This window comes from Choristoneura fumiferana, chromosome 24, assembly GCF_025370935.1.
Source record: "Choristoneura fumiferana chromosome 24, NRCan_CFum_1, whole genome shotgun sequence".
NCBI lineage: Eukaryota > Metazoa > Arthropoda > Insecta > Lepidoptera > Tortricidae > Choristoneura > Choristoneura fumiferana.
This window is the reverse complement of record NC_133495.1, coordinates 6,941,644-6,969,153: the sequence shown is the minus strand read 5'-3', so window position 1 is coordinate 6,969,153 and position 27,510 is coordinate 6,941,644. Positions and strand designations below refer to the sequence as shown.

Here is a 27,510-nt window from a genome sequence, read left to right as displayed (position 1 = left end):
AATACCTCTACTCGTAAAAGTAAGCAATCAAGTAAATAAACTAGAAGCGTACGTACCAAAAGTAGAAGAAAATACCGACTAAATAAAAAAAAAAACAACAAAAACAATTGAAGTTCATCTAACGTAAACATCTGAAAACTTCATATCAATTAGATCTCAACGAAGCCAGACTTGAAAGCCTCTAATTTTACAGTACCATAAAACGTCCTCTCAACTAGATTATTAGAGGCTATCTGTAATAGAGACACGGTGGCGCCCCGCGCTTTAATAAATCTGAACCGATTTTATTAATGTTGTTGCGCCTATCTTGATCTTGGAGACGTTTAGGACTTTTATTATTTATAACTTGAATGTTATCTTCAATCTCCACACCAACTCGGGGATTGTTAACCGTTATCTAAATATTACACCTACTGGTCGGCTGTGTCATTAGAAATATATTTTATTGGGTTTAAATCAGTGGCAATGAGGACGACAATTATTTTCATAAAAAAAATTCTCGTTATCCTATCAAAATATTCGAAAAAGTAAAATGATAATAATAAAAATATTTTGAAATAAGTTTATAATTGTACCTATCACGAAGTGCTGCCATTTGCTTAACTTGTAAAATTGCTAACTAGAGCTGCTCTTGTTTATGACTATTATACAATTATAAAAAAAAACTTCCGCGGGGACTCAAAAGATACCAGACAAATTTAATTAGCCTAATTGGACTAGCCATTCTTGAGTTCTGCACTCACTAAGACATTGTATATTAACGTTTATTTAGTCGTTGTTTTTCAATTTCAAACATGCGTAAACGAATCCGTTTTACATTACACAAATCATACTTTCTGAACCAACAGCTTCATGTCCACTTGCTCTTTTCAACACTGTGGCTTATTTATCATCTCATTTAAGTACGTCCGAAGTTCCACCTTCTAATATTTCAAATACGAGTATTACATAAATCTCTGAGGGCACGCACCAAACGAGGTTGATTCCATCTCATTAGCTCCCCATTACACGTTCCCGCTAATTCCTGCGCGGGAGTTGTCAGCCGTTCTGAATTGAGATGACAAGATGGAGAATGGATAAAATGATGTCTTTTTTTTTCAAATTGACTGGCGATTGACTGCTATTTATTTTATCTGATGATAATAAGTGTACATGACAACGAAGATGTAGGTAGCTAAATGGTTCAGTAACCAATAGCTTTAAATAGAAATAAATGATTCAATAAAAATATGGTTTTCATTTAAATCATGATTCCGTCAGTGTTAAAACGACCGATATCTTGTATTAGATATAATAAGTAATATTAACTTTAAATATTTTGCATTTACGGTTACACGCAGTGCATTTACGGTTATCAGCATCTTAAATTGACACAACAATTAAACGGCTAAGTTTTTAAATCATCCCGTTGAAGCATCAAAAAAGGTCGCATTTTTTCAGTGGATCAAATGCTTTATTGGAATTACTAAAGCAAAGGTTGGTTGAATTACGTGGAAGATGATAAATAATAATAATAAAAATAATAAATAATAATAAATGTATTTATTGACCATAAAAAGTTAATTCATCAATACAAGAGAAGCAGTGATCCCCACACTAGGCACAGCCTGTGTCGTGGAACAATACCTCGTAATTGAACTTACAAAACTAAAACGGATGAGGTTAAAATATAGTCGCTACCAGAGTTATGGTGTAAATGAGCAAAGAGTATTTTAAATTTTCCTAAACAAAGTAATCAGCAAAGTCATCAGCATTACTATCTGCCACAGCGAAGTGTGCAAAAATATCTGACACGTCCTTCCGGTCCTAGAAATAGAGTCGTACAGATATTTATGCACGCTTGTTGTGTCAGATATTGGTGTTGGTGCTGTACTACAGTTATACGAGGATATTCTACCAAAGCAACTAAATTTGGTACAGCACCATTGCAACTATTTGAGTTTGGTCAAATTAGCCAAAATTTGTGAAAGGATCAAAATCAACGGTCGACTTTGGTCACAATTACCAACAATTACAAAGAAACTGGTAAATGCAACCTAACATTTTTTTTTGTTATTTAACTAAATATGTACGTACATTTAGGACATACATAAAAAGTGTTTCTGAAATTTTATCCAATGGGATACCTATTCTTAATAACTACCTATGATGTCATAATATGACAACTAGGATATTAAATCACAGATAATAATCTAGACATGAGCACGTAAATAGTCGCGGTAATGACTACATTTAAACTTTATCATCTCTTTCCAAATAAGATTCAATTTGGAGTACTAGAAGGAGGGCATAAAAGACGTTGTAGCACTGAACATGGACTTACGGACAACCACAATGTGGTTCCTAGAAGGTCGAGAGATGTTTGGGTAAAAAATGTCGCTCGCTTGCACACGTATTGTGCCCATTGATATGAGTCAGTAATGTGTGTGATAAAATATAGATTAGTGGTACGCTTGTTCTGTTTTTGTCGCAGTTGGTCGTTTTGTTAACACATGCTTTTGTAGTACGGGTCAAAACAGTCTGGTTGAGACTTCAGAGTTATTATGCTTCTAATAGGTATACCTACTAACCAAAATAACTTTATTTTTATTTTGGGCCACGTGAGTTTCATTGAAAACGAAATACTAACAAATATAATTCTTTATAAAATTCCTAGTCTAATAAAAAAAATACAGAAAAGTAAAACCGTCTCCAAAAAACACTAAAAAGTTAAAAAAAATCTGTAAAGAAGTATTTATACTAAAAAATATGAATATGAAGCCCTTGAATAAAAACTACGGACACAAATAAACGTAATTATTTAAACAGGGTACCTATGCCTGACATGTTTTGAACCAATCGATCCGTGGTTCTATGACAAGAAGAGTACGAACGGGAAGCGAATTGTGGACTGGCTTTATACCTTCAGTTTAGTCACAATTGCTGTAAGTACTTGCATATCGCCCACGACGTGATAGATAAGATATATTAAAGCGACAAATTACTTTCGCGTGTTTCTGTCGCCCTGTTCGTTTTGAAGAAGTATTTGATGCAAATTTATGTTGCAGTACTATGTTTTCCAAAGTTTAAAATTATTCGCCAAATTGCCATTGCAAAATATTACTACAAAACATAAATATAGTGTCAAATTGTACAATAAATGTATATAGAGAAGGCACCAAGCACCAACCCTCTGCAGCTACAAAATTCTACAATTCAGTTGTCGTGTTACTTATCGCATGTTGGACTATTATGAATAATAAAATGGATAATAAGCATTAAATTTAAAAAAAAAACTAACCTAGATTTAAAAAACTTACAAAAAATAAAAAATAAACCTAAAACTAAAACAAATTACTTAAAGACCTTAGACCTCAGGCAAGGTCCCGAAGATGCTGGCTAAGCTAATTCTTTGTCCGAGGAAGCTGCCAGCTCTTCGGTCACCTGTGACGTCTACTAACCTTTTCGAAATTTCTTTAAAAAAGCTTTAAAAAGTTTTAAAGCGCTAGGACCCCACGAACCAAGGGTCTCGACACCGAATGGCAGAAAGTCATATAAATGTATTTAGGTTTGTTATAACTCCGCACTGGGCCCGCGTGGGAACTACTGCCCAAGCCGTCTCATTCTGAGGGGAGGCCTGTGCCCTGCAGTAGGACGTATATAGGCTGGGATGATGATGATGATGTTATAACTATGATTCGTGTAGACTTCGGTTACAGTACAGGCTCAATCTGGCGTCTGTTTAGTCCATCATTCTGGTCAAAATTACGACAGAATTGCCGTGTAATTCCCTGATGGACTGATGGTCCAGCAGGGCTACTACGAAACTCGAAGTTCGTGTTGTGCGTTCCCTCTGACACTTAAATTATTTAATGCGAGAGCGATAGGGACGGTACGATACCAACTTCGAGTTTCGAGTTTCGTAGTAGCCCTGCAGACTGGTGAAAGTTAAGCTCTCTCTTCGCACAAGGACGTTTTAAATCCATTCGTCAATCTAATGTGAATGACGGAAAATCAGAATGATGGACTCTACTGACGCCAGAATGAGCATTGTCACCGAAGACGTCGAGTGAGTTGCACCAAGTCAATAACTATACTATACCTAACGTAACTTTATTCAACTCACGCTATTTAAAGTATTTAGTAGTCTGTCTGTAGTGTAAAGCTTTACTAACAACAGCACTCATGATGGATTAGTGGATAAACCAAATGATACAATGTATTACAAATAATGCTAACGCTGGATTTATTTTTGTTGCAGGCTAAACGGCCTAGGTCCGAAACTACCACCGATGTTTCAGACAGGTAAGTTAACTATCAGTATCAATATGACTATGTGTAATTAATTATATCCATATCAGTGAATCCTTAGTTATCCAGACAGCGACTCGTTTATAAAGTTACTACTTTTGTTTAAGTCAAATTTAAACTCAGAAAAATTTGATATTGCCTAGAGGATATTGACTACTCCTCACACTCAGGTCTGTCGTACAGTCACCTGCATTAATATCTGCCACAGCGGAGCGTGCAAAAATATCTGACACGACCTACTGAACCTAGTAATATCTATTACTACGACTCGTCGTATCAGATATTTATGCACGCTTGGTTGTGTCAGATATTGGTGCTGGTGACTGTACTGTGATATCGGAAATGCTACATGGAATAGCGTAAATACAAAGGTATACCCTACGGTTATGCCTTGTGTGGGTGCACTTCGAATGCTAGCATTAGTACTGCACAATAGCGTAGGTGTGTCCCATATTCTATTTATGTTGACGACATGCTAACAATGACCCTATACGACATTGAGACGGTGATCAAAATAAAAACAAATGCACCGCGTAAATGTCCAACACGAAGAGTTTAGGTAATATTTTAATCATACGTTGAATATTAGGACTTATACCCAGTCGTCGGTCCCAACGGTGAACTTGTCCGGATTGCGAACAACTCGAGCAAAAACCTCAATAGTCAAAGACAAACCGAACAGAAACAACAATTAATGTCACCGTTAATTACATAAGATATTTTTGCCACAGCGTGTAAATCATGATTACCTTTAATGAGCTTCCGATATTACGACGCATTGCATGCATTATGAACACGGTCTACACAACATTAACATCTACCCGCAAATTCTTCAGTCTATCCGCCCGGTAGCAAAATAGTCCTGTAACAAAGTATCTAATACGAGTACAACCACTGCTGTGCGTTGCCAGTACCTGAGTCTGAAGTCAGTGTTCTTCTGTCATCTCTCAGTATCTGAGTGTCAGTCAGCCGCCTATAACACAAATGTTACAAGTGCCTATTCTAAATGCATAATTGCTAACTTTCTCATACAAAACAGTATAAATTGTGTAGAATTAGCACTTGTTAATTTTGCGATATAGGGCATATCAGTAACATCCTGAACAAACAATCGAAAATCAAAGCTTTTACAAATATATCATTACCTGGGACCACACTAAAAAAAAACTAAATATAGGTAGGTAAGCAGTTATATTGGTACGAACTAACTTCATTACACTGCCAAAATAACTCAGCGTTTTTGCAGATTGTCCCGTTTCCTCCTTTCTGGGTTCGAATCGAAGTTTACACCAAAATAGTCCTTCAAAGTACTCGAAGGGACAAAGGGTAATCCGGCAGTAATCCCCATATTGTAGATACACAATTGGCGTGAAATGCTACTTAATAAAATACCTTAGGGGACATTATCACGCGAGGATCAAAGGAAGTGACGAGCACAAAAGCACTCATGTTACCCTGGTGACAATGAAGATGAATTTTTGGATTTTAAGGGTTTTTTCATGCTTTGCATTTTTTTCGTCATGAAATGTGTTATGTTGTGTAGATTTTTGAAATTATATGTGTATCTTGTAAATAGGTACCATTACAAATTAGAAATTATTTTTACTACTCTACTCGTATTTCATATATTTTTTAATTTAATATTTATCGAGAGCATCACTGCTTGAGTGTGTTCGTTCAAACTCGTACTCGTACATAAAGTCGATCATTTTGAAGTATAATCTTCGTTTTGAAGCTTCCAAAACCTTTGAAAGTAAGTAATTTAAAAACCTAAAACTACTAGTGTCCTGTTCCGAATTTATTTATTTATTTGATTTGACTACCAACCAACTTCAGCCCAAAATCGCAGTTCACATTCACAACCCCAAATAATTAACACTCGTCAGCGGCCATTTTTTAAATACAACTAAAAATAAATCGCTCAAAACATGCAACGGTAAGTGCCACCCGAAACCGTGTTCCTGCCAAAACGCGGCGGAACGGAACAACTCAGAAATATTTGATTTATTTCAAAACACTATTTATAAATATCTACATTTTTTTCACATACTTAAACACTCTAATAGGAGTTTTGAGGAATGTGTCACTTATTGGGAAAACTATAGATCATGGTTTTTGTTTCACACTTTGCAGTTATGGTGTGCTTTTGACGTTTATGAAAGAATAACTAATTATTTAAAATCTATCTTCTGAAACCCACCGTAAAAAAACGAGTCTCTAGGCAACATCTTTTTAAAAAAAGATTAAAAAGGATTCGGATCGGACGTAGTACAAAACCACTGTGGCACAGATCATACTGAATGAATTGGAAACAATTGAATTAGATGCTGTATTTTTTCATTAATTGTACAATGTACGAAGGTTTACGTTGACGACGTGTTTACGACCATGCTTTTTCCCTCTATTACGCATTTGTGACAGTTATTGTTTTATCAGTGAAATACCAATCCATTTTTTTTATTTGCCGCCATTCTATGCTGCCTGATTCACTGGTCAGACTTTAATACAGATTTAAAAACAAAACAGGCATTATACCTAGTGCCAAATAAGACGCGTGATTTTGACAAAATTAGGCGTTAATGCCATTGTAATAAGAACCACAGCACGCGTCATCGTGAATGACTCTACCTATATAACTCTAACTGACCAACTGACCTAAAGCTGTGCCTTTTTTTCAACCCTTTCCGCGGCCACAGTCGCCGCATTCGGCCAAACTGCCAAATTCGGGAGCGACCGACGGTAATTAATATAATCTGAGGACGCCCTTGACACGTGGGGGCCAAATGGCGCACAAAAACGCATTGCTGTTTAGGGTCCCGCTGGAGAAAAAATACACGCTGTGCTTAGGAAAAAAAGTTACTCTATCAATTTAAAAAGTTTAAAGATTTACGAGTATCGCAGAGAGGCAATGTTACATTTGTAATAATATGAATCTTAATTTTAGGAACTTTGCACAGGCTGCGCAAGCATATGATGCCCTTAGATACTTATTTAAAATCAAAATATGAATTAAATAAATGAGGGTGGATTCGGATGTAATATGTAGATAGCTGGATCTTTGGAATGACATATTGGCTACTTTTTATCCCGATATTTGTTTGTATAGAGTAGGGATGTATGTACTTACGTTCGCGTGTAAATTCCCGAAACTTCAACCATCTATGTGCAGAGACATGCACTTTTGCACTGGCGTTTCATCTATCATCAATTGATTACATAACGATGATTTTGTTGGAAATTCCAGTCTTAGTAATCAATAAACACCCAAATCAATTAATAAATTGAAAGAGAATCTACTTCTCCAATCAGTGCCTAGGCAGGAAACATAAACATCTGATAACTAAATGCGTGAAATTGTCAATCGCGGAACCCAGGAATGAAACAAAGAGGCAATCGTTTAAAGCCCTTAGAGACTTCATTGTTCCACCCCACTTGGACTCGGCACAAAGAACAAACACGTGCTTACTCGGCTATGTTAGCCTGGTACTTGATATAATATTTATAATAATTTAAAAGTTATTCATTTATTTTGTTTAGTTGTTGATTCATGCTGAGTGAGTGCTTTGAGTAGAAAAATATTTTAACTGTTTTATCAAGTGTTTATTTAGAATAAATAAATCTTACTTTGATTTGTAGTCGGCCGTTGTTTAGATGGTCTCATATTTATTTGCTTTTTACCTTTTGTATTAAATTTATGAAATAATTACATGTAGTTAGACATAGTTTCATCGTGATGCTCTCTATATTTCGAGTAATTTCGACGCGCAAATAGTCAAGATCTAGGATAATCGCGATCCCGATACTAGACTCTGGCCAGCGCATAAACTTAATATTACTAGACAGCTTTCGCTGGCCACGCATTTTTTACGAAACATATGGTATCATTTTTAAGACTGTCAAAATTGACATATTGTCATTCTAGCCCGGCTTAGATAATTTTGATACTTCTGCTATAAGAAATGAATAAATTACTTTTTGTTTAATTTAACCTCCTACCATCCTCAAAATGCAAAATGTTATAAGATTATATTAGAATTAAAATGTTAGAAGAGATATTCAATGTCAATCTAGTCAAAATGGTCCAAAAATTGATGCTTCTGGACTGTACGAGTACGTAAATGAGCACTGACAAAGATCATTAAATTTACCAAGGGACTCCTAAAGTGCATCATCAACTTTCAAACATTACTACATGAATTTTCATGCAGCTTGAAGAGCCCGAGTATAATTTAATATCTGGAAAATTAAAAAAAAACTAAGTATCAACATCTTTTAATCAGTGTACAAGCAAGTGTTGTCAGCCTCATTTTTTTTTATTTGCTGCGGTTTCGCGTGGACAGCTTTCGCTGGCCAGAGTCTAAAACAGTTACTTTTTAATTAAAACAGTTAAACTGCCATTATTCCAGACAAAAATACTAAAACATTAAAAACCAGTATTTGAATAAACTGTAAAAAAATTGCAAATATAGGGAATCGACCCAATAATTTCAAGATTCGTTATTTTCCATCAGCGGCAACAACCATGACAACATTTTTGCCGCGGAGAACATAAAACTAAAGATGTGACAGCTAAATCATCGCACCATATGGAATGCGACATTACATCACGAACTATTAAACCTTTGAAGTCTTTTGTTAGAATGTTAACACCGTTTGTAAACGTTTTACGATTCTTTAAAAAGTTTAAGTGAAAAGCCGAAACATTAAAAAAAGAGCTTTCAATTAAAAAGATAGTGACAATAGTGCCGTTCGAGCGCGTTTGATATCCGATAGTGTTGAAGTTTTAAAATAAGCGGCAAAAGCAAAGTGACACTTGAATAAAGCGTGAACTAATATAAACAACAGCGTTTTTTTCTACACAGACGCGGTGCTCGATGCCGTGATGTTTGATAATGATAAATACTCTCGTAATAGTCATAATTTATGCTCTACTAGTAAATCTTGAGGTGATCATCTACTTCCTCTTTGGAATTCTGTAGTTCAATGACAAAACCACAGACACGCGGATAGAATTTGTCATTGATTCGACGTGTCTATTTTGTAAATCTCATGGAAATCTACTTGAAGATGTGTACAGCAATAAAATGAAAAAATGAGAGAAAAAAAATGCACACTTACTCAAATTGTAAACTCAAAATTACCACCAACTAAATACCATTTCACGGAATCAGACACACTCTCAGCCGGTTCTTGTATCTGACCATCCAAAATTATACTTATTGATTTGATAATTTTTGTCAAATTAATATTACAAATCAATGAATCATACGAGTAAATTGCAATGAAATATGGAAATAGGAATTAAAACAGGTGTTACGCTAAAACGTTGCCACAATCAGCTATTACCATAAATTTGGTTAAAATTAAATGTTTTGATATTATGCTAACAACGTGGGTGCGGTAAAATTTACATTGTTTTCATTAGCATACGCATGAAATTTTAATTTGTGTAATGAAAAATAAAACGGTGTGACTAATTTAAACTAAACTGGTTACTGACGTCACAGGCTGTCAGAACTTAACAGGAGGTTACGCCGCGAGAACACTCGTTGATAAATTTGATAACGGGCTAAATTAAACACAACACGTGTAACTATTTGTCGGGCAAATCCGGAGGGGCATCTGTTTATTAGACTGTTTATTCTAATCATAATGAATAAACATGTCGTTTTATTGGATCGCTTAATTGGTACAATCTGGGCACATTTTGGTTGTTTAAATACAGACGTCAAATCACAGTCGCGCGCTCGTCTTACAGCGTTTTGCGTCTCTATGGAGCTGTTTCACGATCCAGTGATTAGCGTTAACCGACGGTTAAATGTGATGCCGTCTCCGTCTATTCGAACAAAACAAGTAGAAACGGCATCACACCTAACCGCCAGTTAACACTAATCGATGGATGGTGAAACAGCTCCTAAGTATTTGGATTTACCATTTACCCCCCTTTGTCCTTCCGAACGTTTCAGGCAACTTTAATTTTTTTATAGCGGGTTCCCTTTACTCGTATCTTGCATAATATCGATTCTCCGAAATACACTTCGCATAACCGGTATCAATATCAAAATTTTTTTTAGCCGAATGATACTTTTGTATAATGATATATTTTGCATAATTATCAGTTCGAATAATAGTAATTTTTATATGGCATAATGGCATAGCGAAATACTAGTTTGTACAATAGAATAGTATTTTCACGATAATTCAAATAGTGCTGTCCTTAACATGGCATAATAACATGGTTAAAGGAACGAACAGCTACCATAAAAATGGGTTAAGGTTAAATTAAGGCCAGCAAAGTAACGCCAGCGCCAGTAAGCGCCAATAGGCGTAGCGCCAGAACAGAACAGCAGCTACATAAGTTGGTTGGGTTAGGTTAGAACTGCGGCTACAACAGCGCGCGAGCCGAGCGACTAAAGCGAGCGTGCCGCGGTAGCGGCCGGAGAAACGCCAGAATCTTACGGCTCCCAATAAGTTAGGCTAAATAATAACCGTAATTTAATTGCAAATAAATAATGTTTAGTATAATTTTATTCTGCTTTATATCCTTATGCAAACTAAATATATCTATCTATAGATATATCTTTCTGCGCAATAACTATTCGGACATGAAAATATTATTGTCATCGATATTATGCCTTGTTTATATTCTACTTTTCGAAATTATGAGAAATGATAGTATGCGAATAATATATGCAAAAATTAATTCGGTGATATGATGATTCTGTTCAAGTTTGTTATGTGAAACAAAATTATGACATTCGATTTTCTGCAACATATTAGTGAACCGTTTTTATAGGAAATGATCAATAGACGAGTTTTGCACTGATAATTGGTAGCCGTAAGCGTCTCTTTTAACGGAAACACTTGTTGTCTGTCTTGTTTCTCTTCGATTTAGATAGTTATATGGAGTTTTTTTTTTCAGATTATCGGGCGAAGTCAACCCTAGCCCGTGCGAGTCAGAATCGACCTCCAACTCGCCGCCATCTTTGCTGCAAGACGGCACGCTGCCGGCGCTCCTAGTGTCCGGGGCGTCGACTATATTCCAGACCACGACGACTTCCGCCAACTCCGCGCTCAACGCAGCTGTCGACAGCCTATGCCTGCCTGGTAGCTCGGAGGTGGACTGCAGCCTAGCGAACGGATGCGCGACGCTGGGTCTAGCTCTCCCGCTCACCTCCACCGGGCTCTGTGCGTCGACCTCCTCGCCATCTGCGGTCGCCTGGTTGATGAATGAGGATAGCACGGGTAAAAATTAAACAAAACTAAGGGGCTGTTTCACCATCCATTGATTAGTTAACTGACGGTTAAATGTGATGCCGTCTCTGTTTGTTTTGTTCGAGTAGACGTAGACGGCATCACATTTAACCGTCAGTTAACACTAATCAATGGATGGTGAAACAGCCCCTAAATAAACAAAACACTGATTCTGAGAGGTGAACGTGATCAAATGCAAATCAAGCGTGTTGTTTAAAATTTATGAACATAACAATCGTTTTATTGAGAAATTAATGCAGTCCCGCTATACCACAGAATAGATAACAGTGCTCTCTACCTAGTGCCATCCACGAAGACGCGTGATTTTGTCAAAATTAGCCATTAATGACATTGTAATAAGAACCACGGCACGCGTCATCGTGAATGACTACCTAAGTATACAGTTTATTTCTTTTCTATAGACTAATTTACGCAATCAAAACTGCATAAATAAAAACAAAACAAATATTTAGCATACGAATTTGCACATCGACCGATAGAGTCTTTGGGCCCGTGCCTGTACTTTTTATACGATGGATGCGTTTTTGATATTTTTAGGGTTCCGTACCCAAAGGGTACAAACGGGACGCTATTACTAAGACATCGCTGTCCGTCCGTCCTTCCATCCGTCTGTCACCAGGCTGTATCGCATGAACCATGATAGTTAGACAGTTGAAATTTTCACAGATTATGTATAACTGTGGCCGCTATAACAACAAATATATTAAAAACAGAATAAAATAAATATTTAAGGGGGCTTTTTTTTTGCCGTCTGCAAACGTGATTTTTTGCCGTTTTTTGCTTGATATCAATAACGGCAACAGGTAGACGCTTGAAATATTCACAAAATATTTAGTTGTACAATCACTTTACATTTAAATAATGAATTTAAAATTAAAATAAATATTAAAGAGGGGCTCCCACACAACAAACGTGTTTTTTTTGCGACTGTCTAATGTTGTATGGATGGTACGGAACCCTTCGTGGGCGAGCCCGACTGGCACTTGGCCGGTTTTTAAATCGTACAAGAAATTCAAACGACGACGTTTGCGTCTATCTACTTTCTCGTTAACCCTAGAACCGACTCGTCTTCATCTTGCGACTATGAAGTACTACAGTAACCCTTATGTTTCCCTGGTCAGGCGGTGGCGTCAAGAGTGAGGTGCGCAGCCCGGGGCTGTGCGAGGCGGACGTGGCGCTGTACGGGGAAGCCCTGCCCTACGACCAGTCCGCGCTGCCGTACCAGTACTATAACAGGTGAGCCCGACATAAGTAGATAAGACTTGTCCTTCGGACTAAGTCCTGATAAGAATTGGTCTAGGGGATCGGGCAAGGGGTGTTTCTGATCTGACTGCAACGCCATGCAACACATTGCCGTATGACCAGTCTTTATAGGCTCCAACAAATTAAACGTGGTCTGTAGGTGAGAGAGAAGTCCGGAGTCGTGCAATGGTGCAGTTTACAACAGACACTTTTGGATATTCAGTCTACGTTGCTCAACTTTATACTACAGGTATCGAGCATGGAGTAACAAAACGGCAACTAAGATAGATAGAACCCATAGATTACCTAGAACTAGAACCACAATATACGTAACAAGGTTATGTTCATTGTGTTTGTTGTGTTATGTGTATTGTGCTAGAACTTTGACCATAAATTCATCAGGTATTTTTAAAGATAAATTAAAACAATTTTCATTGAGAGGGTGTTTTTAATAGTGAACAAAAATATATTGTATGATGGGCGGTATAGGTAGAGTGGTAGAGTTTATATTTAGGTGTTGGATATTATGTATTTTATTGTTAGCTGTAAGAAACTCAAGCACAATTTACTGAATAAATATGTCTATATCTATGTCAGCGCAGAAAGAGAGGGTGCGAATTTCCATTTTCTGTCACCGAAAAGCGCATCACGTTGATACTCCAATCGTCGAATCTGTATCTAATTATATTAGCAATAAACACAATAGTGTTATTTTTTATTCGAATGGATGGCAAACGAGCAAGTGGGTCTCCTGATGGTAAGAGCTCATTACCGCCCATAAACATCTGCAACACCAGGGGTATGCAGATGCGTTGCCAACCTAGAGGCCTAAGATGGGATACCTCAAGTGCCAGTAATTTCACCGGCTGTCTTACTCACTGCTGCTTCACGGCAGGATTAGCGAGCAAGATGGTGGTAGCAATCCGGGCGGACCTTGCATAAGGTCCTACCACCTTCAGTGTTGACGAAAAAGCAACAACCACCCATCTAGGTAACGCCAGCCGTTGACCCAATAATCTCCTACAACAGTAAAGCAAGCAGCAGCTAAAATCGCAGATATGGTGATGATTGATGAAATTAATTGTTCAAGTGACCGGAAAGCTAGAAGCGAAGTGAATGGCTTCGCTGTCGCAGTTGAATGAACGGATTTGTGGAAGCCACAAGATGGCTGACACGACTTTTGCGTCAAAATACATGTAATTGCCTGTATTTAGATAATTAATTAACACGATTAGGTTATGAAACTGGTGACGTGATTATTTCAGTCCTTATCTAAATTAACTAGCATGTGAGAAATAGCTAGGTACCTACCTAGAAATTTCCGTAAGACATCATCTAATTGCCATTATTAAAGTCAAGCAAAACTCCGACAGAATAAGTATATTATTTCTTTTAGGCATGTTAATTTTTAACATTGTTTTATTTTTATCATTAGATTTTACAGCAGCCAATAAGTCTGTGAATATTTCAAGTGACCATCTATTGCGTTTCATACTCATAGATATACATATACATACAATAACCGTGTGACAGATTGACAGGACAGACATTTGGAAAGACAGAAGAGCCTAAGCAATAGGGTTCCATCGACACCTTCTGAAACCCTACTTAGAAAGCCAGTTTAATAGGCGGTCTCTAGAGTTTAGACAAAAGACAAAACTAAAGTTATTCCGTTACATATAAATGTTACATGATTTAAAAATGAAACCAAACCCTCGTGTATCTTGTGGTAACCAGTGTGTTTGTTTACAGTATGCAGCAGTACGGCGGCGGCAGCGCGGCGTCTTCGTACGTGGGCTCGACGCTCTACAACCAGCCGTACGCCGCGTACCCGCCCGCGCACAACTCCAATAACAGGTACACGCGCACCAGATAGCTCCAATAACAGGTACACGTGCACCGGATAGTGCAATCAATGGGTGACACTATTTACCGGCCCGGATAATACCGATTTTTCGTGTACACGCCCATAGAAACTCATTCACCCCAATCAATCATTTATTCGCTGTAAACATGGTGCTTAATGGTACGTGCTAATGTAGGTATAGGTAGCATCACGAGAGTTGAAGTGAATGATTACACACACAGCTACAAGATGTCGTGTAATGACAACAGGATTTTGACATTTACTCATTCATTTAATTCATTCTCCTTTTGCGCAAGTTTTGTGCAATCAGTTCTCTTTGTAGCTGTGTGTGTAATCATTCACTTCAACTCTCGTGGCACTACCTTTACACGAGCACTGGATAGTGCAATCAATTATTTATTTGCTGTGAACATGGTGCTTGATGGGTGCTAATGTAGGTAAGCTGACAAAGTTTCTAACATGTTTATATTAATATGCAAATGTTTAGTTAAATCTTAGGTCCAAAAATTAGGTAGGTACATGTGAACAAAAAACAATGTTGGCTTATAATGATGTCGCAAGGAAACGGCCATAATATTAATTTGAACAAATGTCTAAGGGATAATCATAATATCTCATACGATTTAATTTTTTATTTCGATCCGGGTGTTAAAATGGCGAATCCATTTTATCATTTAATTTTGTCTAGAAAAAATCAGTCATTTGATCAAATTCCTCAATCTGTTTAGTGAAATGACGAAATCAGCCAAAAAAAGGCAACTCGTTTTTTTAACTCACCAGATTTGTTTAGTGATTTGACAAAATTTCCTTAACATCAGTGAGTTGATGAAAACTCGCAAAGTCAACTGATTTAATCTAGAGACGTTTAGTTAATTTAGTACCTTGTATAGCGTGGGGGACACCAGTATAGAAAAATCATCTCAAATACCACAATAGCAGAATCAGTTCTTAGGGCAATATGCTCTTGGGATCATCGTGTTCGGCCAAGGTGGACTGATGACCGGCAAAGATCTCAGGAGAATCGGTCAGAGTCGGTGGCGTCCAGAGGGCCCACTTCGAAATTCGAAAATCGAACTGCTTATCGTGCCGTCTTCACTCTCATATTAAATACTATAAGTGTCAAAGGGATGGAACGATACGAACTTCGATTTTCGAATAATGGAGTAGCCCCGCAGATCTTTTTTTTACCTATATAGAGGGAGCCCTTTGAGAGACTGATAGGCTCGTTTTTTAAAGATCCCTAAGCTGCACCGCTTCGGAAATGCTGCAATCTATGTGTAGCAGTGGAAGTCCTTCGGATGATGCTGATGAAAATCTACATGTCTCGGTGTTGCCAGGTCATCGTGCAAGGCGACGCCGACGTACCTGAGTTACGGCGTGGGCGGCGTGGGTTCAGTGCCGGCCTCGGGATTCCCTGCCCAGCCCTCGCCCTACTACTCCTCCTACAACGGGGGGCTCGCGCAAACCTTCCCGCAGCAGGTGAGCTCCTTGCTAGTTCTGCCAGCCTAGTACTCTGGTTTTAGATCTCTCTGATAGGCTTCTGGTATTTATGGGATGAAAACATAAATGAAAATGAAATTTTTAACGTTAGTTTTTCGAGCTCAGTAATGCTGAGGGCCTACTCCGAAATTCAAAAATTGAAGTTCGTATCGTACCATCCCTCTCACTCTCGCATTAACTAGAAATCTCAGACGGACGGAACGACACGAACCGATTTTAGAATTTCGAAGAAGCTGGTAATGTGACTTTTGATTATGTAGTCTGTAAGGTTTTTATTGTATGGGCCAAGTTGTCTGAAAATAAATAAATCGAATTGAATTGTAATCCAGTCCCAAGGAAGAAGGGGTTAATCTCGGAATATGGGTAATAATGCATTAACTCAGTCTGATGGAATTTGCGGTTTCCATGCATTGTTCATGATTTATTATATAAATAATGTATAGGTAGAAACCACGAATGCTATCAGATTTATTTCAACAAATGAGTTAATGCATTATATACAGCATTAACTGAGCTTTAAACACTAACTTTGTATCATTAAGGTATTATTAAGGTGCAATTTACGAGCATTTTTTGCAAAATATTCAAAATATAGACCTATCTGTGATCTGACAATTTCATTAGATGAATGTCAAGTATAAAGTACTAGTGCTTACCCGGCGGCATCACAACACGCGTAAACCATTAAATCCAATTGAATTTAAATTCTGAAATTCAACTAAATTCCCATTTAATTCCCAAATATTACAACGTGGGTTTTATTAAATTTGCATATAAAACATCTACGCGTAACTTCCTCACTCACGGAAAATCCTAGCGGTGGAAATTTCGAGATTTTATAATAAGAAGTAGCCTATAGATGTGTGTGTTAGCTCTTTGATGCTGGAGGCGGTGCAGTGCGGCACCATAGTAAAAGAGAACTTTTACTATGGCGGCACGGTGCGGAGGCGGCACCGGTTGTAATAGTCGAGCTACGTGAAAGAGGGCACACAGAATACCGCGCCACGCTTATTGTGTGCCTTCTTTCATGTTAGCTCGAATATTACAACCGGTGCCGCCTCAGCGCTGCGCCGCACCGCCCCTCTGTGTGTTTGAAGCTTATTCCAGAGTTCCATCTGTCTGTCTAAGTACATACCAAATTGCATAAAAATCCGTCCTGCTGTTAATAGCGGGCGGGAAATAACCAGGAGTAACAAACATAGGCGCACAAACTTTCGCATTTGCTTATTAGTAGTCGTCTGATTTTTTAACACGGCAACTGCCATCGACATCTATGTATGTAATGGCAACTGTAAAATTAGTGAGTGTATCATAAACATAATTTGAAACGTTACCAACCTTATTTATGTGTATCCTGACAACTAGGTATGACAGTTAACTCTATATATATGTTGACCAATAAACTATAATATAAGTTTTATATAACTTATTACTATAATTTATATGACAATCACTAGGACTACAGCAGTTATGCGACTGGATATGCCGAGCACAATGTCGCCCAGTATAGCGGTTACTACGCGACGCCGAGTTACTCTCCGTACGTCAGCTCTCCTAGTAGTAGTGGGAGCGCGGGCCATACGTCATACCACCTCGGCGGTGCTTTGTCAGGTAAACTTCTACAATTGCATGTAGGTATCCTAGTAACCTAAGTCTTGAAATAAAACTAAGTATACTGAGCGGCAAAAAATCTGGCCCTCAAATGTATGCATTAATAGGTAATTTTGTATGTAGACTGGGCCAAATTTTGTGCCGCTGAGTATATTTCTTTCTGGAAAAGTTACTTTAGCAAGGTTCGGCTTTATCCTAGTTTCGTAGTAGGCACAGTCAGCATCAAAAGTAGCTGGTTACTTTTGTACTTTGTCGTTTCACAGCCACGTACTTAGCGCGATACAAGATTGAAAAATGTGTTAATGTGACAGAGTAAAAAAGTAACCAGCCACTTTTGATGCTGACTGTACAGTCAAGTGTAAAAATATGTTACTTACTACGGCCTTATTGCGTCGGAATAAGAGTCTGTGGTAGGTACTTATTTTTGAAACTGTGAATAAGTTCATATTTTTACACTTGACTGTACATGACTACAAAAATAAAAGCTATGAATGGATTCGGGAAAAATTCTTACCGATAAAACAAAGCTACTACTCTTGTTTTAACTTATAAGGTGTCTATTCCTGCCATCTATCGGGGAATAGCCAAACTAAGTACTTCGCTACCAAACCTTCAAAGAAAAAGGAGGGGCAAATTCAGAAAACTTAACTAAATTAGATAAAAAATGACCTGTATTAAAATTATAGCCAAATTATAGCTTTCTGAATTATGCAGAATGAAACTATGAAATATTATTGGTGTTATTCGGTTAATTGTATGAAAAAATGTTAACCAATTGAAAATAGGCTCCCAGCCTTCTAGCCAATAGAATGCCACCGAAGTATCATTCAATTTTAAAAATAAAGAAAATACGTGTGACTAATGTCAACGTCAAAATCACTAAGAATCAAAATCAAAACATGAATTTGTTGAATTAATTAAATTATTATATTAACTAGTACTACTTATTTCATTGAACTCAAGGCTAAACTGACACTAGTTACTCAACGTCGGCATTAGACAATAACTGATAACCTGGCACGATGAAAACAGAGCCGAATACGTGTATCATTTAGTATCGTACTCGTGGAATCAACACTCAGCAAAAATGAATAAAGAAAATGAAATGCAACCCAATAAACGGAGGAAAGTAGAAGAAAGTGAAGAAGAGCATCACAGTGACCTGGATGATATATATTCGGATGATTGGCCGGACACAGACAGCGAAAATGGTAATGGAAAATAACCGAGGAAGAACAATGTTTACTAGGGCTGTTTCGTCACTTATTTGCTTAAATTCACTGTTATCTACCATGTTATAACCTATGTTCTTTTGTCTAAAGGTTTTTTAACTTAATAATCCTTATCTAGTTTAAATATTCTATGGTTTCATCGCAAAATTATTGTTTCAGAATCGCCATCGTCTATGCTCCCTTCGATAAATGATAATAGTCCACTGTCACCCATCAAAAATGAAGTAAACGCCGCTAGTCGACGGTGTAGAGAGAATTCTGGGTAAGAAACTTTACTAATTTTGCTAATTAGTGCTCTGAAGCATGCTTGTGTTATTGGTTCAATACTGAAAAGCTGAATATTTAAGACATGAATCATAAGTTTTTATGCTAAAGAGGTCATTGAATCTTGGTACTTGGTTGAAACAGAATTGAGCCAATTGAAACTAACAGCACTAAACAGTTGATTTTTTTAAAATGGACTAGAGTTACCGAGTACCTATCATCTTAACTTTTTTGGTAAACTTCCCGACTTCCCTGTCGCTTACTCTGGCTCTACCAAGTACCATCAGCCAAATATGTGGTTTACCACCTTATAGTTGATAATCGTTTACATGGCATAAAATAATAATGCCAATAGACATGTCTGTGAACTTGAAAGTTCGACTTTAGCAACATATTTATTTGATAGGAATTTGTTTAAAAGTTGATAGACCGCTTATTTGGCTGATGGTACATATGTACTACACATTAAATTACACACTAAAATGACGCTAGAAAGATGGTGGGGATCTGAAGCTTTTCAACATGTGTGGTTTTTGAATTGCTATTGCATTTAATTCACAGACTTTCTTTGTAATACTCGGGATACAGCAAACCCTATACAAAAATCAGAAAGTAAAATTTTTATAACTTGGTAGTGTAAACTTACTCTGTTTTTTTAATCTTATATTTTAACGAGGCTTTAGTACACCCAATGTGACTATGTCAGCCTCAGGTACATGTTACACACTTCCTGTACAGTTGAGTTCATAAACTTGTGAGCAAAAATTTGTTCAAAAATATCTGAACACGCTTCTACGCCGTTAACAATAGAGTTGTGTTCAGATATTTTTGATCAAACCATCACTTCTGAAAGTGGTTGACTAAAATTAGTTGGTTGTGTGATCCAGTGAGAGTACGTCGCGGGCGCGCGGGCGCGGGCGCCGCAACACATCGTCGTCGCCCGCGCAGCACGCGCCCGAGCCGGCCACCGACCGCGTCTTCATCTGGGACCTGGACGAGACCATCATTATATTCCACTCCCTGCTTACAGGGACTTATGCTACCAAGTATAATAAGGTATGATCTTTAACATTCTAACATGTTGACAATATCAGCAAGAAGTCAAATTTTTGCCATACTTCTAAGTTTGGTCAGATTACATAAAATACTCTACTCTGGTAGTGAAATACTGGTGGTCTGACCAGGAATGTCTCCGCAGAGTTGAAATCTTCAACAGTTAATGGTATTAACTTGAAACCTGATATGAATGTTGGCTGAACTTGAATGAATATTTGGCTGACAATACAAGTACTTTCTACAAAATGTACAATCAGAAAAAATATTGTATTTTTTTTTTTTTACTAAAACTAATTTGAAGTTAGTTGAAAAAAGTTTGTTATGTGTACAGACACACCTGCACTAATATCCACATTAATTCCACAGAGGCCCTAGACATAGAGTTGTGTCAGATATTAATGCATGAATTGTTGTGTATATACTGGTTTATTACAGTATCATTTAAGTGCACTGTTTTCAATTTCAGGATACACAGCAGATAGTACAACTCGGCTTTAGGATGGAGGAGATGATATTTAGCTTAGCTGACACGCATTTCTTCTTCAACGATGTTGAGGTATGTATATTGTATACAGGAATAATACTGTGCATGTCTAATTGGTATAGTAAATATTTATGCTAAAGACTCAGTATAAATTATGCCATGTTCGGTCAGACCCATCCATTAGTACCTAAGGGCAATTTTTATATTTTATTTTTAATTTTCAATATGTTCACTTGTACTATTCGTACATGGCGTGTATCTGATGGCTTGTATGTATGAATGAAACGGAATCTTTTAACTTTATTTTCACAAACTTTTTATTGTGTTATTCTGTCTGATGATAATACAATAATATGGTACCATCGAGCTGATCTGACATTGGAGCTAGAAGCAAGGCACTGGAACTCCAAGATAGAACAATGTAACCATGCTGTGTTTAGGCTTATTAGAAAAGTCTTAGGGGGGTGTAGTTTGATCAAGAATCATATCCAGGACTGATGATGAAGCAGTCAGGCAGGTTTACATAAAGTAAGTTTTAACCCCTGACACAAAAAGAGGGGTGTTAGAAGTTTGACCTCTATGTGTGTCTGTCTGTGGCACCGTAGCTCTTAAACGGGAGAATCGATTTGAATGCGGTTTTTTTTTAATTTGAAAGCAGGTTTTTAGTTGTTTCAACAAAAAATTTCATACGTTTTCCCAGGATTGTGACCAGGAGCACATAGACGCGGTGGCGGCCGACGACAACGGCCAAGACCTGTCAGCGTACAACTTCGCCTCGGACGGCTTCCACGCGGGCGCCGCACCCAACACGGGCTTATGCGCCCCTGGTGTGCGCGGCGGCGTGGACTGGATGAGGAAATTGGCCTTCCGGTACCGAAAGATCAAGGATACTTACAATAATTATAGAAATAGGTGAGATTTTGTAAATTAGATATATTAATATCAAATTTAAAAAACTTGGATTTTATCTATACCTATTAATTGTAATTTGCAGCGTGGGCGGACTACTGGGGCCGGCGAAGCGTGAACAGTGGCTACAACTGCGGGCGGAGTTAGAGCAGGCCACGGACAACTGGCTCACTCTGGCATGCAAATGTCTCAACATGATCAACTCCAGGTACATCCAATTCCTTACCAACACTACACAACTCGGTTTCAATGAAAATTTGCACTTCAAAGTTGAATATTTCGCAAACAGATCACTGTATAGAAAAATGGTCTTAGCAACCTCGCAATGGTTTTGAAAGACCTATCCAACGATACCCCACAATATAGGGTTAGTCGAGAAAAAAAACACCCCACTTTACGTCTATGGGAGGTACCCTAAAATAAATTTTTACTTTTTTTATTATACCATTTTGTCGGCGTGACTGATATGCATATTCACGTCAATTTACAGCTTTCTAACGGTCTCTGAGCTTACCTGCGGACAGACAGACAGACGGACAGGCATGGCGAAACTATAAGGGTTCCTAGTTGACTACGGAACCCTAAAACGGTGCGCATACGATGCGTCACTGCGATTTCATACCGTCATCGTTTTTCAAGCAGTGGTGTGGCCGCTCCTTTACACGGTATACACACGGTTGATACGGTGTAATGGGTAGAGACCTTAATAATAGCCGTCGCCGGACACTAATATATGAGGTGTGCGCAGGGAGAACTGCGTGAACGTTCTGGTGACGACGACGCAGCTGGTGCCGGCGCTCGCCAAGGTGCTGCTCTTCGGGCTGGGCGGCGTCTTCCCCATCGACCACATCTACTCCGCCACCAAGACAGGTCAGTGCCAATGTATACCATTTGCATTTTATAACACGACCATATTTAATCTTCAGGGTTCCGTAAATCTATTCGCAAACACAGCGTTCAAGTAATATCAGAACTTTATCCCGTTCCCGTCAGAAAATCGGGATAAAAAGTAACATTTATTCCAGAAATAAAGGTTTCACCACCCATTGATTACTTTTACTGATCTCTGTTTATTTTGTTCGAATAGACGGAGACGGCATTACATTTATCCGTCAGTTAAATAAAATTAATCAATGGGTGGTGAAACAGCCCCTTAAAAAGATCACTTTGTTGTCCGTCTGTACTTCTCCTTTATCTCAGGAACGCAAGGAGGTAGCTGAAATGAATACCAAATACTCAGGTCTGGTACATTAATGGAGCAGCTTTTTAAAAGGTGTCACCATACAATCCCTGGAATCAAAACTGGAAATTTGGTTCACAACCAATAAAAAAAGTCTGAAAATCTTATTTTTTATGTTGATCTGTCTGTATCTTATACATAAAAGAAAATAATTAGTAGAATATCCATCCATTCGATATATTATTAACCAAGCCTACTTTTATTTTTCAGGAAAAGAAACCTGCTTCGAAAAGATAAAGCAACGCTTCGGCGAACGTTGCACGTACGTGGTCATAGGTGACGGCCAAGACGAAGAAGCGGCGGCGAAAGCGAAGAATTACCCTTTCTGGCGCGTTTCGAGTCATTCAGATATAGCGGCTCTTTACAACGCGCTTGACATGGGCTTCTTATGATTCCTGGGCTCCTGGTACTCGACGCTACGTTTGGCTACGTTATTGGAGGTAATGCCGCATTAAGTTGATTTAATGGACCGTTAATGTCCTCGAGCGCGTCTCGAACAATCAGCGGCTCTATTCATTTAGCTCACAATGAGTTTTGTGTTATTCTTGCTCTCCTGGTATAAAATGTTACCTTCACAACAGATTCAAGGAACGCTTAGGAGGTAATGTCGCATTAAGTTTAGTTTAATTGACCATTAACTTGTTGATTGATAAAAAAATAAATGCGTATTGAGAAATAAGTCAATGGTTCAGTTGACTCTTCAGAGTGGTCGTTAGGGTAATTTTTTAAATACCTGGTCATTAGAATTCAATGTTAGAGGGAGTATGAAAAATACACTGATTATTCAATCAAAGATTTACGGTAACAAAGGCTCAAAAATATTTAGCAGATAGGCTGCACTTCCAATAAAGCTGAGCGCGGAAATGTACAGAATCTAAATCAGAGGCGCGCATGCTCGCAATCGCATTCACATCTCTTAATACCCTCATCTATACCATTTGACATACAGAAATGGTGAAAGCGCTTGTGGTTTCGAGTGCGTTAGACAAAATTGCCTTGGATTCTTCACTATTCACAGTCCTTAGCCACCGCTCTTCTACAACTTGTACTAATTTTATTTTGCAGTTCAATTCTGCATGTCTCCGCTCCATTTCGGTGGGAGTGCAGCCTAATGATCTCGAATATTGACAGAGAAATTGATAGTATTTGATGCACTAAATGTATTTGTTACGGGATAATCATGTTTACATTTAATGACAGATACATCTACTGTAATTAACTATAACTTAACAAAAGCTGTTAGTATTATGCTAAATATTCTGGTATTTTCATCAAAAATCTCACTATCTTAAGGCTGCTCATCCACCAGAGTTGTGTTTGACAGCTAAGCGGTGTGCGAGGAAAAATCTACTATAATATTGAGCTATACGAGGCTAGGGAGATTGGACAGTCACAGCGGTAGGATCTTCGCAGTAGCTCGTAGAAAAAACCAAGAGGAAGTGACATGGTAACGAAACATACTGATCATAATAATCATAAATAAGTGCAACTGCGCAGTTAGGGTCTCCCCAAACCTATCGACGCGGAATCGATTTCAGCCGATCAAAAAACTTTACGTCCACGCAATAAGAGCGACAAAGACGTCCATCGGCTCGGCCGACGCGAAACGACGTTTACCGACGGGAAGACGTCTTTTTCGCTATTGCGTGGACTGCGTTTTTTGATGTGGGGAGACCCTTACGTTAATTTGTCAATTCGAATAGAGTCCGGCAGTTCCGTAGCCATGTATTCAGCCGTGTTGAATCTAAAAGCTTTCGCATAGAGGGTTTACTAATGTTTTGGCGAATAACGTTTGGCAACCTGTTTCATTTCGCAACATTTCATTTCGCAACTTTTCATTTCCCAACTGTTTAATATTTCTGAAACTATAAATATTTCAGGATTTTTATAAAACTAACCTAACCTAACCTAAAGGGTTCTACACGATGGCCCTGAAATAAATCCTTAAATATTTACAGTTTTAGAGTTTGCGAAATGAGAAGTTGCGAAATGAAACAGGTTGCCAAACGTTACGTTGCGAAAAGGCAGTACTCGCGCATGGAGTTCATTTTGCAATGCAATCTTTCGGAACCATTTCTCAGGTGGTGGATCATTTTGTAAACACAGCTGTCCATCTTACTGTTTGTGATTTCTTTCCTAGCACACCGTTTAGCTCAGGTAGAGATATGTAGTGAATAATGTTTTGCCGTCGTGTTTTATCGGAAAAATTCGTATATTGGTATATTAGCTTCAGTAAACTTCAGTAAGCTAGTTGAGAGAGCAATATAAAAACGAATTTATCCGACAAAATACGATGGAAAAACATTTAATAATCAGATGGGCTACTACTCCGAAGTTCGCATCGCACCATCCCTTTTACTCGCGTATTAAATGACATAAGCGTCAGCGGGACGGCAACATACGAAGTTCGAGTTTTGCACTTCATGGTATAGAGCCTGCAGGGCTACTACGAAACTCGAAACTCGAAGTTCGTATCGTACCGTCCCTCTCGCTCTCATATTAAATAGAATAAGTGTCAGAGGGACCGCATCACACGAACTTCGAGTTTCGAGTTTCGTAGTAGCCCTACTGTAACTGTGCAGCCTAAGAACGATATAATTATACTATGTAGACTAAAAGGGACGAAAGATTGTAAAACTACTACAAAGTAATTGTAAAAAAATGATCGATATCATATCATATTACTAGTGATACGGGGCTCCTGATTTAAGTACATTATTATAAAAAATACCTAGTTAATACGGAGCCCTTTTCGCGTCACTACATTAGTTATTATTTAGTTTTAAAAGCTCAAAGTCAGCTCAAAAACCTATGAAAGTTAAATCTTAACTTTTTTTTGTATATATTTATTAAAATTGTAGAAGATCTCGCGAGAGAATGCTAAGAGTCCATTCCTATTTAGTAAGTTTTATTCTACAATGTACAGATTTATTTTATTGAAAGTTTTTAGGAAATTTTGTAAGTGGTTATAAAAAAACTGGTTATTTTTTGATGACAGACACATGAGTGAATATTTACAAATAGAGACAGCTTTGTACAGGCATGCTGTTTATGGGTAGTATGGGCGTACTTGATTAATGTTCTCCTGGCCTCTTGAAAACCAGTTTTGACTACTTGTGGGCAAGTGAATGTGGTGAGAGGTCCTGTTAATGTGATTGTACGAAACTTTGTCTCCGCGGTATAAAAACTAGAAACTGACAATGCGACCTAAATTTTATTATTCTTGTAAGCTATGAGCTCCTAGTACCCATTGCTGAAAACTGCAATAAGTGCAGTTCATAAAACTACCTCTTTTTTGTAACAAAGTAGAAAACTATCTAGAGTGATTTTGGCTACAGCAAAAAAGACAGACACATGCTATCTGTCTCCGACTAATAACACTCACACTCACAACAAGTGGTTGGGAGTTGGGAGAGGGTAAATGAATTCACTAACGTTTGGCAACATGATTCATTTCGCAACTGTTTAATATTTCTGAAACTGTAAATATTTCGGGATTTTTATAAAACTAACCTAACCTAAAGGGTTCTGCACGATGGTCCAGAAATGAATCCTGAAATATTCACAGTTTTAAATTAAACTGCCAGTTAGCCATGGCTTTCATGTGTACGTTACCTACATAATATTCTTGTTCATATTTTATTGGAGTGAGCAAAACGGAAACATAGTACCTTTTCCTTCTACGACATCTGTTCGGTAGCGTACATTGTATTGTGTCGTCTGTGGTGTAGTTAGCGTTAAAGTATGGCTGTACACTTTTGTACTTTAATTATTTAACTAAATTACCATTAGTTAAAGGTTGAAAAGCGGTAAAGTTCAAAAGTTCATAGTTACAATTTGAGTCTTGATCAATTGATGTTTTTAAAACACGCCATCTTGTTTCCATAGACAACATTTCAGTGAGGTCATTCGACGCAATAAGCGACCGTGTTTTGGGTCTCAGACCAAAGACAAGGAAATAGTGAAATTGGTGGCACTATTTACCGGCCCGGATAATACCGGCATGAAAATACCGACACGATTTTTCGTGTACACGCCCATAGAAAAACATGTCAGATGATTATAACCTTGTTACTAAGTAGACTAAGCTGTTATCTATTCAAAATAGTACTGGCAATCTACAAATGACGAAACAATTATAATTATCTTACTCATTTTAACTCATTGTAACCAAAATATGTTAGAGTAGATCGAACTGATGGAGTGATGGGCTCTGGTGTCATCCGTTTATTCTTGTCTTTGGTGAGTGTTTTAAACCATTTTTTATGTATAACTTTTTGAGAATCTTTACTCCGAATGAAACAGACTTTTTACATTATTTTTCTAACAATATTCAAAACTGCTTATATTTCGTTACTTCTGATTCTTATCAGTTGCAATAGGTACAGTAATTAGCAATATTTTAAACTAGTTAAATTGGTCACTTGTAAATAACATAGAATAAAAAAATTATAGACCTAAGCAGATCCAGGCTTATTCTAGAAATATTAAATTTAATTCGAAAGTTATGATTATTCGAGTTGTAAATAAAAAATATATT

At 37.7% G+C, this 27,510-nt stretch overlaps 1 protein-coding gene across 2 annotated transcripts in view; it reads left to right on the top strand.

Annotated features, from left to right (window-relative positions):
- Nucleotides 1–26,303, top strand: part of eya (eya transcriptional coactivator and phosphatase 2) — a 56,082-nt gene extending 29,779 nt beyond the window's left edge. For both annotated transcript variants that reach the window (XM_074106192.1, XM_074106193.1), the window contains exons 3-15: nt 4,241–4,284; nt 11,213–11,535; nt 12,687–12,801; nt 14,560–14,664; nt 16,012–16,153; nt 17,632–17,785; nt 19,177–19,279; nt 20,169–20,337; nt 20,804–20,893; nt 21,522–21,733; nt 21,816–21,938; nt 22,479–22,600; nt 23,181–26,303. In XM_074106192.1, coding sequence (XP_073962293.1) covers nt 4,241–4,284; nt 11,213–11,535; nt 12,687–12,801; nt 14,560–14,664; nt 16,012–16,153; nt 17,632–17,785; nt 19,177–19,279; nt 20,169–20,337; nt 20,804–20,893; nt 21,522–21,733; nt 21,816–21,938; nt 22,479–22,600; nt 23,181–23,362 — 1,884 coding nt within the window. In that variant the 3' untranslated portion in view covers nt 23,363–26,303. The remainder of the gene's footprint in view (nt 1–4,240; nt 4,285–11,212; nt 11,536–12,686; nt 12,802–14,559; nt 14,665–16,011; nt 16,154–17,631; nt 17,786–19,176; nt 19,280–20,168; nt 20,338–20,803; nt 20,894–21,521; nt 21,734–21,815; nt 21,939–22,478; nt 22,601–23,180) is intronic.
- Nucleotides 26,304–27,510: the final 1,207 nt, after the last annotated feature.